The sequence below is a fragment of the Emydura macquarii genome, unplaced genomic scaffold (assembly GCF_026122565.2).
Source record: "Emydura macquarii macquarii isolate MOO-44397 ecotype Brisbane River unplaced genomic scaffold, CSIRO-AGI_Emac_v2 contig_2734, whole genome shotgun sequence".
NCBI lineage: Eukaryota > Metazoa > Chordata > Testudines > Chelidae > Emydura > Emydura macquarii.
This window is the reverse complement of record NW_027132871.1, coordinates 166,971-180,594: the sequence shown is the minus strand read 5'-3', so window position 1 is coordinate 180,594 and position 13,624 is coordinate 166,971. Positions and strand designations below refer to the sequence as shown.

At 37.2% G+C, this 13,624-nt stretch overlaps 1 protein-coding gene across 4 annotated transcripts in view; it reads left to right on the top strand.

Moving 5' to 3' along the window:
* The window catches only part of CDKL5 (cyclin dependent kinase like 5), a 190,105-nt gene that overhangs the window by 60,194 nt on the left and 116,287 nt on the right, over positions 1 to 13,624 (top strand). For all 4 annotated transcript variants that reach the window (XM_067566076.1, XM_067566077.1, XM_067566075.1 and 1 more), the window contains exons 2-3: positions 8,207 to 8,436; positions 9,450 to 9,484. In XM_067566076.1, coding sequence (XP_067422177.1) covers positions 8,373 to 8,436; positions 9,450 to 9,484 — 99 coding nt within the window. In that variant the 5' untranslated portion in view covers positions 8,207 to 8,372. The remainder of the gene's footprint in view (positions 1 to 8,206; positions 8,437 to 9,449; positions 9,485 to 13,624) is intronic.

Genomic DNA, 13,624 nt, shown 5'->3' with positions numbered 1-13,624 from the left:
AAAATTACTTTTTATGGAGAAGGTCTAGTGCTTTAAGCTTGAAGTCCTGGATTTTAATTGGAGCCCTGCCACTGATTCTCTAGGTGGCCTTGGATAAATCTCATAGAATTACATTCTGGCTTCATTCAGGATTTTATCTCTAATCTCTGTTTCCCCTCCTTGAAATTTGGTTCAACTCTTAACCTACAGCCCCCAACAGGGCTGTTGCCAGGTTAAATTCAGGTAAATTTAGCTGTTAGCTGTTCCATCCATCACCATAATATCTAGGGGCCAGCATTAAGTATTACTTCTGGCCCCTAGATATTATGGTGATAGATGGAACAGCTATCTACTAAATCCTAAATGTTCTGTCTTGAGTATTAAACACATTTTAGATACAAGTATCACTACTTGAATAGGTATTTACTTGTATTTAGTATGTATAACTAAGAATTTTTCACCATGTCATCTGTAAACATAAATAAATAAATCACTATGATTTCAGTAAAACCTTTAATTTTTATTTACTAAATGTGGCTGAGAATAAATACTTGTATGCATATATCTCACAGCTACCATGTGCTTTTAATTTTGTACTGATTTTTGTACTAATTTTGTACTTTACTAATATTAATTCACTGGCGTATCTAGGACCAGTGGAGAGTGGAGCAGGATTTTGTGCGTATATATAACTTTGACCCTAGAGCAGATGCCTTTTGTGTTTCTTCTTTCAGGCTGATTCCTTACAGTACTTCTGCTTACTGGATAATACCCCCTTTTATCTTGGCCGGACTGAACTTTATCCAGGTGCTCTTCATCTTGGTTTTTGCTTCACTGAGGCATTGTGCTGTATCATGCTGGGCACAATTCTGGACACAGTAATCCATGAGTTTGACTTCCAGACTTGATCATTACAACTTTTATGTAGGAATAAAGCCCTACACCCTAAAAGGTTTCACTTAGATTGCTGCATTTTATACTGTCTATCTGAGCAACACAAATGGTCATGAGCAAATCACTCCAGTGCTCTGCTCTCTGCATTGGATGTTCATTGAATACAGAGTCCACTTTAAGTTTTCTGGCCTGATGTTCAGAGTCTTTTCTGGGACTGGCCTTGATTACCTGACAGATTGGCTCTTCCTCCATGACCTCCTAAGACTGCCACATTTCAGGGGAAGCAATAGTCTGTCTCTCAAAAAGAGAGGCTAATGAATATGAAGTTTTCCCAGGAACTGGATGAGGGTTATTGAACTCCTGCAAGACATAATGGCTGAATTCAAAACTACTCTCAAAACTCAACTCTATGACTTGGCTTTCCCTTAATGACTTTGTCTCTCATTCACTCAGATAAAAGTATCAAGCTACTATATAGGCTGGGAAGAAAGAGAGATGCTGTCATTTCTATTTTTAAATGTGTGTAGTTCTTAGGACCACTATCACTGTAGTATCTATAAGACCTAGCTAGAATATACCAAAAATGCTATCAAACATAGCAAATATGAAACGTTAAATATTTTTTCATCCTGATCTTTCAATTAATTACATTCAAGTATGTTTAATGTGGCCTCTCAAAACTGTAAAGTTAGAGGCAAACTGACTTGAACTAAATTTTCAGGCATATTGACTTAACAATGTTATGAGATAACATTGTTGCATATATGAGTCAACAATGCAATGCTTTTTCAAAAAAAAGCCAACACACTTTGGGGTTGCCTTAACAGAGACATAGCATGCGAATCATGAGAGGTGATAGTACCACTTTACTTGGTGCTGGTTACGCCTCATCTGGAGTACTGTGTCCAATTTTGGTCACTGTTGTATAGAAAGATGTAGAGAAACTGGAAAGGAGGCGAGCGACAAGGATGATCAAAGCGATGGAATGCGAGCTATGTGAGCGAAGGCTGAGGAAACTGGGTTTGTTTAGTTTGGAAAAGATATTAAATGTTAGATATTAAACACTGTCATTTAAATATTAATAAAGATACTTTTAATGTTATTAACCAATTGTAGTTGATAAAATAATACTTGGTCAGTCATTTTGATTTGAGAATAATTAATATAGATATAAAATAGTAAATGAAACAATGTATTAACATTACTGCAGCTCTATTGGGTAATGTTGATCGCTAATTTGGCTCCTGGACCACTGAGATCTGAGTCTCAATGGTTTAGATGCAACAAATCCCGCATCTTGGCAGGAGTTAGACTAAATGACCCTTGCAGTCCTTTCTAACCCTATAGTTCTATGAGTCTGTTTTTAAAATTTGCATTATGCAGGATCTCTTTTGAGCTTTTAAGAGCAAGATGGTGTGGATTTTTTTTGTCCCCTCCCTCCCCCCCCACCCCCCGAAAATTCAATTTGGCCTTTAGTTTTAAAAAGCCTCAAAGTCCTGCAGAGTGCGTGGATTGTTCTCTTTTCTGCTTCTTAAAAAATACTTAAAATCATTATAAATGATTAGTCTAGAATGTGGGTTAATTCCTCTTGTTAGTTTTTATGTAGTAGGATACTGGCAAAATAGTTTTCATCATCTGACTCTTTTCTTCTCTCTCTCTCTCTCTCTCTCTCTCTCTCTCCCCCTCCTTCCTCCCCCCACCCCCCAAATAATCTCTTTGAAGGTGGAGTTGAAATCTTTCTTTATCAAAACCATATTTTTTTCCTGTGTGATTTGTTAATGTAAACTTATTCATGAGTGTACTACTGACCACCCCCCCCCCCCGGAGTTGATTTGGAAAGAGTGGAGGGGAGAAGAGACACACACACACACACCTACAAAACAAGTTTAAAAAAAAAGTGATATTTTGGATCCTGCCATACTTGAAAGAAGCTCTTAAAAATCTAATCACTGTAGTAATGTACTGTGCATAATAAATCTTTAAAAGATATTATCAAGCCTGATATCATTTTTATAATCTAATTGATTAGATTGATTTTGTCCCTTCTCTGGATTCTCTCTTCATCTCTCAGCTATAACTCCAGGGAGAAGGTAGAACCAACAGAGCAAAACATGTCAGAATGCACACTCTTCTGCTACTCTCACTTCCTGCTTCAAGGGGGCTATTCTGAAGAGGTCATAGTGCTCTGAGGGAGGCTGAGAAAGAGAGTAAACAATATAAGGGATATAAAAAGGGTACCGGGAAAGAACTGGGCTGGCTTCTCCTTCTGATGGTGTATTTTGGTGGCCCTGGAATTAACAATTAAAGAAGCAGCTGATGTCCTAGTCGAACAAAGTTTCAAAGTTAGGAGATGCAACCAGTGAGTCAAGAGGAATTCAAAGTAACAAAGTTTACTACACTAGAAATTTCTTTAAGTTAATTTTAAGTGTGTGGAGGGTAAGCAAACTTGAGAGGCAAGTAAGTAAAATCTGATACTTTTGTTTTCATCATAACAAATGGCAAGTGAAGGATCTTTTCTTTTTGTCATGTTTTAGATACATTTTTATGTTTTTAGTTTTTATTATGTTGAATTTTGAGAGGCTAGTTGAATTAAAATTATAAAAACATGCACATTCTCTGATGGGTCTGATTTGAAAAAAGCATCAAGAATGAATTATAGGAATCTGATAAATGCTTCTTCCAAGGAATTGTTTGACATTACATTTTCATTCACTAATAGCAATATAGTATCTGATGCTATTAATTTATAATTAGACATATTGGGATTTTTTTGGACTTGGTGGTCTATTTTTAGCAGATGTGTGCTTAATTTTGTGTAAAAGTGATTTAATAGGTTTTATTTAAAAAAAAAAATCTGAATAATGAACCAACAATCTGAGAATAATAATAGGGTTGAAAATTACATGGAATAGCAGTCATTGTGGTTATTTTGGTCTGTGTTGGAATAACCATAAAGTTTAGTTCCTGCATTCATAGGGTATTTATAAACTCTCTGTATGTTCATCTTTATTTAATCTTTTTTTTTTTTTTAAGACCCAAAAGTTCTCCTCTATCCTGCAGTGTGGAGTGGAGTATACACTGTAGATTAATGAAAATTAGGTTCTAAGAGTAAAATGGAGTACATAAGATCAGTAAATCAGTGTTTATTTTTCTTTCTACCTCCCTTCTTCAAGAGATGTTGGCTAGCCCTCTGAGTCACCATGGGCATTTTGGGCTCTTTGTGATTTGGGAGCAGGCCTGCTCACAGTAGGGGATAGAAAGCTTGTTGTAAGTGGCATAGTCTCCTACTACTTTCTTTTGTGTGTGTGTGTGATGAATTTTTTATTGATTGTTTCTTTATGAAAAAAAAATGAAAGGAACAAAAAGTGAATGAATTGCAGCTTGTATATGATTTCAATTACTTACACACTTCATGGGATCTCCAGTTGAATTATGCAATTTTACAGTTCATCAAAGCTGTAAGACCAGACAATACAAGACTGAGAATACTACATAGACATAACATGTTAGGGTGGGAGTTTCTGAACTAAAATAGGAGAAGATATACATGAATAAGAAAGGAGAGGAGAGGTCCGGGGGGAGGGAATGATGGGAGGAGGGGTTAGGAAGTCTAGCATTCTTTGGGCACTTTCAATGTTTTTTTAATCCAAATCTGTCTAGAAACCGAGTCCAAATATCTTCAAATTCACATAACTGATCACTTTGGTGATAAACTGTTTATAAAATATGTTAGGCACCCAGTTTTGAAAATTGTGGTATATCTGTTTGAGGCGCTCACAATTCCTGCATCTTATCTATGATGTGAAACTATTCTTTGTATTCAGGATAGTTTTATTTATTTTTGGAGGTAAGTTTTCCAATAGAGAAAGTAGAGGATTAGCAGAGCCAAACAAAACACAGAACCTGAATTGTGAGTGGTAGTTCAGTCTCTCAGCTCATTCAGTCCTTTTCCCTCTCTGCAGAGAATCTCAATGTGCGTGCCAATTCTGGGTGTGACTTTTTCCAGTGTCTCTTTGTTTGTTCAGATCAGTGAGCAACTTCACTATACCAGCAGCTATAGATGGGAACAACGGTGATGTTCTGGTGATAGAACTACTGTAAATAGGGGCTCGGTGGATCCAAATGTTAGTATGCAGTGGTGTAGCAAAGTTTTTCCCAGGATATAAGAGAGACAGGTGGGTGCGATAATATCATTTATTGGACCAACTTCTGTTGGTGAGAGAGACAAGCTTTTGAACTTACACCGAACTTTTCTTCAGGTTTGAAGAAGAGCTCTGTGTAAGTTCAAAAGCTTGTCTCTCTCACCAACAGAAGTTGGTCAATAAAAGATATCTCACCCATCTTGTCTCTCAAATGTTAGTAACAGTTTCATACCATGAGCAAGTTTGAACAGCCTTGGAATTTGTTCTTAGGCAACTAAGTTGTGTTAAAGTTAGGTTAGTTCCCTTGTTTGGTTTTACGTTGGTACCTTAATAAACTGTGTGTGGACACAAGTTCTCTGCTCAAGTATATTGCTAGATCCTAGGCTGCTGCTGGATATCCTAGTTAATGGATCTGGCCTTTTCCTATTTGGATCATGTAATGATTATCTGTGCCTTTGTCACCTCAAGGTTAGATTGCTGTCCTGTGCTTTCAATGGAGCTACACACTGAGGCTGTGTCTGTAGGGCCCCACACTTCGGACTACGGGAGTGTGGTTAGCAGCATGCTGGAACTCCTCTATATGGACACTGTGGGTGCAAGTTATAAGGTTCCTAGTTTGCATTAATGTAGTTCTCTTCAAACAGAAATACATTAATGCAAAGTAGGAACAATTTAGTTTGCATCTGCAGAGTCCATGTGGGGGATTTACAGGGCAGCTATTCACACCCTAATGTACTAATGTAATTTGCTAATGAAAGTACTAATGTAATTTGCAAATCAACTTACTGTGCCACTCTGTTTTTTATTACATTTGGTGGTAAACTGGAGATGTATTTGAAAGATTGGTTTGGGGAGGGAAGCTTATGTACAATTTTATTTTTTTTTAAAAGTGACCTTCGCAATTACTGTCTTGTAAATCTAGCCTTTATTCCCAGTAAAATACGGCATAAATATTGAAAGAGAGCCAATCAAGAAACATCAATAAAAGAACTGAACCATGAATAGTAGGCAGTATGGCTTTATGAGGAACAGGTATTGCCAGACTTGAATTGCTGTTTCTTATAGAATTTCACAATTAGTAGATGAAGGGAAATTTATACATATCTTTAGAGTTTTTAAAGCTTTAGATACAATCTCATGAGAGTTTGTCCTCCACTAATTCATAATGGCTTCAACATTATCATGTACATTTAAAACTAGATGAAGAAGAATCATTGAGAGGGTAATTATAAACAGTGAAGTATTTAGTTTTGGGACTGGATAATTGGTTATTCCAAGGACTAGGGTTTGTCTTATTTAATAACTTGATTAATGAGCTGGAAGAGGTAGTAACACATTAATGAAATTATTGGCTGATACTGATAGAAGGCTGAAAATAAAATTTATTTTCTGAATGGATCCTTTTTCTGCCTGGCAAATTATTTTTTCTCATGTATTGAGTGATGGTGTTTTTAAGTTTCTTATTTATTATCTAGCATCGTTGGTGCTGAAAGTACCAGTCTGGCAGTAGTTTAATTGCTAATACACACTCTGCACATAGAACACTAACTTTGTTTATGTGAAATGATACATCGGGGTGGACAAACCCTGCCCACTACAGGCTGTAGTGCAGGGGTTAACAGATCAGATGTCTCTTTCTGTGGTTTATTTAATTGGTTTGTTACAGTTACCTCAGAGATTGGAGGAGCTGCAAAAAGAGGAGACAGAGACAAGTATGGGGGGGGGGGGGGGAAAGAGTGCAGGTGGGGAATGGAAAGAAATGCCATCTCTTTAACAGAGGCTCAGGTAAGGAAAATGGTTTCTCCTGCCCAACCAAAATAACTATGAAAGTATTTCAGTAATGGAGGATAACATTTTTAAATCTTTTTTTCCTAGATGTTTAATTTAGGAAGACACTTCTTGTCTTCATATTTTAATCACTTTGAGAGAGAAAATTTGGTTCTAAGATACTGTATTTGATTATCTTTTATGTTGCTTTTGTTTCTCTACAAACACAAGTTTGTCTTCCAGGTCTTTTGACAAGGCCACTATTGGGTTTTTTTCCCTCTCTCTCATACCTCTCCTCTTTATGTTTGGCTCACAGAAGCACTCTTGACAACATCCATTGGCAACACTAAAATAGTGATGCAGCTTGATATTTCTGTATGTGCAGAACCAGCAGAGTTAGGTCATCGATCTCTGTGCCATGTGTTGGTTTAATTATATGGATTCATTCCTGCCCTGCAGGCTATTTCCCCCTGAGTAGTCCCATTCCTAGGGCACTGAGCTGTGAAAAACTGTTCCCTTTTACAGTGAATCTGTGTGGTTTGTGTCTCTGCATTTACAATAAATAAATAAATGGTGTAAGTATTGATGTGATGATAAACACTATACACATTGGTAAAATAAGTCTTGGTACACTTTTACTTATCATATTCTACTAAAACTATAGATGACAAATTTTGCGTGGAGTAAAAACTTGCCTTCTTTGTGTGTTCATCTCATTTTTTGTAATTACTATATTTATCTTCTGAAATTATATTTGTTTTCTATAAGTAGATCTTTGAGAGGGTATGTGTATTGTACAATACTAATATATTACATTTCTGTGAAACTTAATTTATTATGATGATACATGAAAATATTTTTGAGTGTGTCCTTTTTAAACAGGTTTCTAATAGGTTTAACCATGAAAAGTGTTAGAAATATTTCCAGGTGTAATTAAAGATAGAGAAAGAGGAACTACCATAGTAAGCATTTTTCCAGTGAAGATTTTCTGTCATGAGAGTGAGTGAAGAATAAACTGGCTAGTCACAATGCATCTTTCTATAGCTAGCTGCCAACATAAATGGATTAGAAAACACTATTTTCAACTACCCACTGTGGTAGTCTGCTGCAATTTTTCTCCTCTACCAGCCGGAAACATTTCTTATGTAAGCTGGTTTTTTTTTTTTTTTTTTAAATGATGTCTTGAGTATGGGGTTACAAAACCAGCTGCACCATATATCAGATATATAATCACCCATGCTGGCTTCTTTTACACATGCTGTAGAGCTCTGTTGACCATAAAACCCAGAAAGGGTATGAGGTAGTTTTCTTTATCAAATACCACAGTGCTGACAGTAAATGTTGGGTATATATGTCATTGTTTTTGTTTGAGTGCTGTAAAGCAAGATCTGCTGATGCTAATTTTATCATTCATTTCTTTTCAGGAAGCTATTTAATGCCTAGAAATTAGAACAAGTATGTGAGCAGTCCAGTCAATCAACGTGGATTTTGCCCATCAAAAGTCTACAGTTTTGCCTATTACAAACCTTTTAGACACACCTTTCTCTGTGCCATGCTCTGTGGCTCTCATCACAAGAGGAATTTGTCTTCATGAAGATTCTTAATATTGGTAATGTGATGAATAAATTTGAGATCCTTGGGGTTGTAGGTGAAGGTAAGTCAGTTCAGTTCATAATTCAATATGAATTAGAATTAATTGTATTCAGAGGCTATTTATATATTGTTCTATTAATAACAAAAAAAAAAAAATAAAACCTGTTCTCATTAGATGAAATTCTGCAAAATGTTATTTCCCAAGATGACTTCAATGTTGGGGTCATTTGTTCTTAAAAATAAATCATTGTTATCCAGGCAATAAACAATTTTATTTCTCAGATTTCTACAACAATTTCTATGCTTAACTATGGATGCTATGGAATTAGACAAAATGATTATTTATATATCTGAGTCAACATATTAAATAATAAAAACATTGCCTATTTCTGAAGACGTCAGAAGGTCTTAAAGAAATGGAAAAGCTGTTTTACCATTACAAATGCAACTAAACCCTAATGTCTCAAGGCTGTGAAAAATCCATACCTTGAATGGCAAAGCTAAGCTGACCCAGGTCCCAGTGTAGACATAGTGCTAGGCTGACAAAATAATTCATCCATCAACCTAGCTACTGCCTTTCGAGGAGATGGATTACCTGTACCACTGGGAGAATCCCACTATAGCTGTGCTGCTGTAGCATTTTAAGTGTAGATAATCCCTGAGAGATGCCTTAAAACGAAAAGTAGAGTTACCAGAACCTATATGAAATCACAATTTTTGTTTTGTTTTTTGTTTTTGTTTTGTTTTTTGGTTTTTTTTAAGACAAGTCAATTTATTGGCTGTCTGCAGTACTGACATTTCCTGTAGGAATATGCAGATTGTCTTGCATGTGCATATTTCTAAAACTAAGGAATTCACAGAAGAATTCTAAAATCCATATACTTACAAGCAGCTTTATTTTTACATTTTGTTATACAAAAACAAAACAAAGCATTTTAGATATAAAAGTAAGAAAATAGTCTGAGGAACAACACATCCATAATATACTACATTTTAGCAGCCTAATATGTATTTTATTTCCTTTTCCCACAGCATGGTAATTAATCTGTTTGGTTTTTTTCTTTGATGTTTCAGGAGCCTATGGGGTTGTACTTAAATGCAGACACAAGGTAAATAAAGAGCTTTAAATTGTACATAGATGTTGGTCCATGGATGAAAGTAAGAATGAAATTTTAAACATGGAGAGTGAGAGATCTGGGTTGTTAATGTGTATTAGACATATATTTTGCTGCCTTGTTTTGGGCAGACCTTGACCTGCAATCAGTTGTTCAAGGCCCTAATCAGACTGTATTGTGGCAGGAAACAGCTGCATCTGGGGTAAGAGATAATTGAAAAAACAGAGCTTAATTTTATAAATTCTAACTACAATAGTTATTGAACAGAAATTCAGAGAATGTATTAAGTGTTACTAGTCTGGGCATGCTTCAGATATAGTTCTGCAAATTAAAGTTCAGAGTTGGATAAAGGAAAATATTGTTGAATGACAACAGCAATCGTCTCTTCTAGAATGTTTTGAAATTAATCATATCTTGCTAATATGATATATGTGGTTGTTTCTGTAATATGGCAATAAGTTGTTCAGAGCTGATACATGGAATTTCCACGGCTGCTGTTTGATAATCCAACTGCAGTAAAAGAACATTAACCTGGCAAAGGACAAGTGAAAAAGGGAAAAACCTGTTTTGAGAATGAGAATGGAGTCTGAAATTAATTCAGTGTGCCTGAAACAAAATGAATCACTTCATGTACGTGGGAATGTGTAATGGGGTTGCTCATTCTTTATCTTAGTTGCTTTGCTCTTGGACATGAGGTACTATATTTGACAATTGCCAAAAAATATAAGCGAGGGCCAGTTAAATCGGCTTTCTTGCATGAATCCAGTTTTGCCATCTGGTTAGCACGTACACACACACACGCTTTCATGGGATCGGTGCAAAGGGCATGAGGAGTGGCGATAATGTGAAAGAAAGGAAGGATCAAGACTGACAAAAGTTAGGAGGAACTTGTCCAAAGGTAAATTCCTCATTCTCCGTTCCAAATTTACTCATCTTCAAAGACACCGTGGTGTAATATGGAATATGATTCTCCACTGATGTCAATTTATATCAACTGAGGATCTGGCCCCTTAATTCAAAGTTATCACTAGATATAATGACTTACTATTACTACAATAGATATGCAGTTTACTGTATTGTCCATTGGTGGGTGTGTGTGTGTGTGTGTGTGTGTGAGTGTGTGTGTGTGTGAGTGTGTGTGTGTGTATGTACATATGCTTAGACAAGGGTAGAATGGAATATATAATAAAAACCTTACCATTTTGGTATCTAGCTATTCTGTTCTAAGGGAGCGTCGTCATGAAGGCAAAATTAAATTCCAGGATGACTGATATTTTTTTCACCCTAGAAATGCTAACCTACAGCACTGTGTATCTGTTATTGCTAATAGAACTTTTGTTATTAGGGGATTTTTATTTGATGTTCAGCTTTTCAAACATCAAGTTAGAACAAACAACGTTTAGCTGCCTATGCAACCTTAATTTGGCCCACTTGTGCCTAGTTATTATAGTAGTCTTTAGTTACATGATCATAGTATCTCTTCTGCCCTAATGGTCAACTATTTGATGTTGTTTTATTCTCCTTCTTCAATGTTTGGCCCTCCATTGTTCAGTGTATGGCCCCAGGCCTTATTTATTGTATAAGATTGGAACCCTCTTCTGAAGAGAGAATTATTAATTTTCTCATCAGCTTTTCTGTGGCACTCATTACTATAGCATGAGTGCTTCACAAATATTAATGAATTTATTTTCACAAAAATGTTTGGTGTGAGAGCGTGGTATTGTCCATATTTTATAGATGGGGAATGGAGGCACAGAGATTACAGTCAAAAGCATCCACTATCTTGGGGGCCTCATTTAAAATGTCTAGGACCTGATTTTCCAGAGTACTTAGCACTTCGTATGTCAAAGCATAGCTCCCTTTGACTTCAGTTACAGCTGTGAGAGCTCAGCACTTCTGCAAATCAGACTCCAGGATCTCTGATCATGTACCCAGAAAATGAAACACACAATTAGTGACCATCTGTGAAAAGTTTGGTTTAAGTGACTTGCTCAGCATCACATAGAAAATCAGTGTCAGAGGCAGGGATTGTGTCAGATTCTCCAGGGCAACAGTCAACTGCCTGAATTATGACAATGCTCATTACCTTTCTGCAGTCTTGTTTCCAAACACCTTCCATCTTTTGCATCAAATGAAGCTGGGCTCCTACAGAAAACAGCCTTTTCACTACACAATATTGATTCATCCCCAGGGCAGTTCCATCTTGTGGACTGAACGAGATAGGGCTCACTTTTTTTTTTTTTTTTTTTTTTTTAAACACTGATGTGATCATGTAATTAAAGAATACATAAAAACAAGAGGGCCAAAGTGAGGTTGCACAGTCCATCTTAATTCTGGCTTTTGAGTGCTAGACTTTGCCACCTTCATTTCTCTTAATGTAGCGTTTTGTATGAAATTTCCTTGGTTTAAAAAAAAAAAGCCATATAAACCCCCCTGAAATTCCATCGTGTGGGATCATAATGACACCCACGTGGCTCATCAGCAGGGTTAGAGCCTTTAGATCCATTGCACAGACCTCTCCACTTGAGCAACTGACAGCAGTAGAAAGTTGTCGTCCTCTATGTGAACTAACACTGGCTGAGGGTGAGTGGAGTAAGACATACATTTTTGTTGGTATGTTTCACAGATATTTGCAGACAGCAGAGGAATGGTCAGACTTGGTAGTCTTGGGCTCCATTGCAGGCTCTGAAGAGGGGAAGTGTGCTTCAATGGACACTTTCTCTTCTGCCCCATCATCATCTTCTCCTTGCCTTTTGAGTCTCCTCTTTGTCCAACACCTAGCTCTGTCTTCCCTATCGCCTCATCTGATCAGTGTCTCCTTTCCTCCCTAATGGCTCCCAGTCTTCCACCTGAAGTTTCTCATCCAATCTTTTATCTTCCCCTACCTGGCTCCTGGATCCAGTCTCTTTGTTCCAGACCCTGTTCTGTCCTTGCACCCCAGCTCATTGACAAGATATCTCTCCTTCCCCCGCTCTCCCTCTCCTCGGTTTGTAGTCCCAGTCTCCTGGTCCATCCAGTGCCTGTTCTTCCCTCCCTCAGCACCTTGTCCATTGTCAGTGTCCCCCTCATATCCCTCAATCTCCTTGCCAAGTCAATTCCAGCCTATCCTTCCAATTCCCCTTGGGCTGTCTGTCTTTTTGCCTGGCTAGTTCCAGTTAAACTCCGACTCATACCCCCCACTTCAAGTCACAGTCTCATCCAACTCTTTTTCCCAGTCTATTAGTCATCTTCCCCCCTCTGTCCAGTTTTTGCCCCCACTGCATTCAAATCACTCCCCCTTCTGTGCTGCCTAGGTGCCAGCAGGAGGGAACAATGCCCTGACTGCATCTGCAAACAGCAATTACAGGAAAAGTCTCACTTCACCCCTGTAACCCATGACTGGAGGGATCATGCACAGTTGCTCTATGGGGATGGTGCATGCACAGTCTCTTCAGTACTAGGAGCTATGAGAGGGCTCAGTGAGGGTGGAATCTTTAGGGATCTTAGCTGTTAAAATCTAAAATCTCAACTGATCGAATTTGGGCAGATTTTTACAGAGAAGGCAAAAGTTTCATCATTGACAGAAAGGTCATCCCGTGCCAAACTTCAAAGTACACTAGAGCATTTCTAAGAAAAGGTCTCAATTTTTTTTTAACATTGGCAAAACAATGTATTTTTCCCTAACCTTGTTTATGGAAATGGCTGAACCTGTTACATGGCTGCAATTCCCCCCTCCCTCTTTTCTTCCCCCAAAGGAACCCTCCCCCTCCAAAAAATAAAAATAAAAAATGCCCAAGGCAGACATCCAGCATGGAAAATTTCAATCTATATGGTTAATGTTTGGGCAAGTACAATAATCAATCGAATACAGGGTCTTACAATGGGAAGTGTAAGGCAGTCTTAATAGGCAGTGCTGCTAATTTATTATCTATAATAATATGGTGTACTGTGAAGCAATGAAAAGAGAATCTGTCAAATAGATTGTAGGCTGATCTTTAAGTTTAAAACATTCTGCCACACCATAAAGTTAAGCATTCTCCACCCAATGATTGAGACATTTTATGTAATTTTATATTTTAAATTTAATGTCCTTGTTACATTATTATAAGCCCGTCACCAGATACAATTTATGGAAATTAACCACAATAGACACAC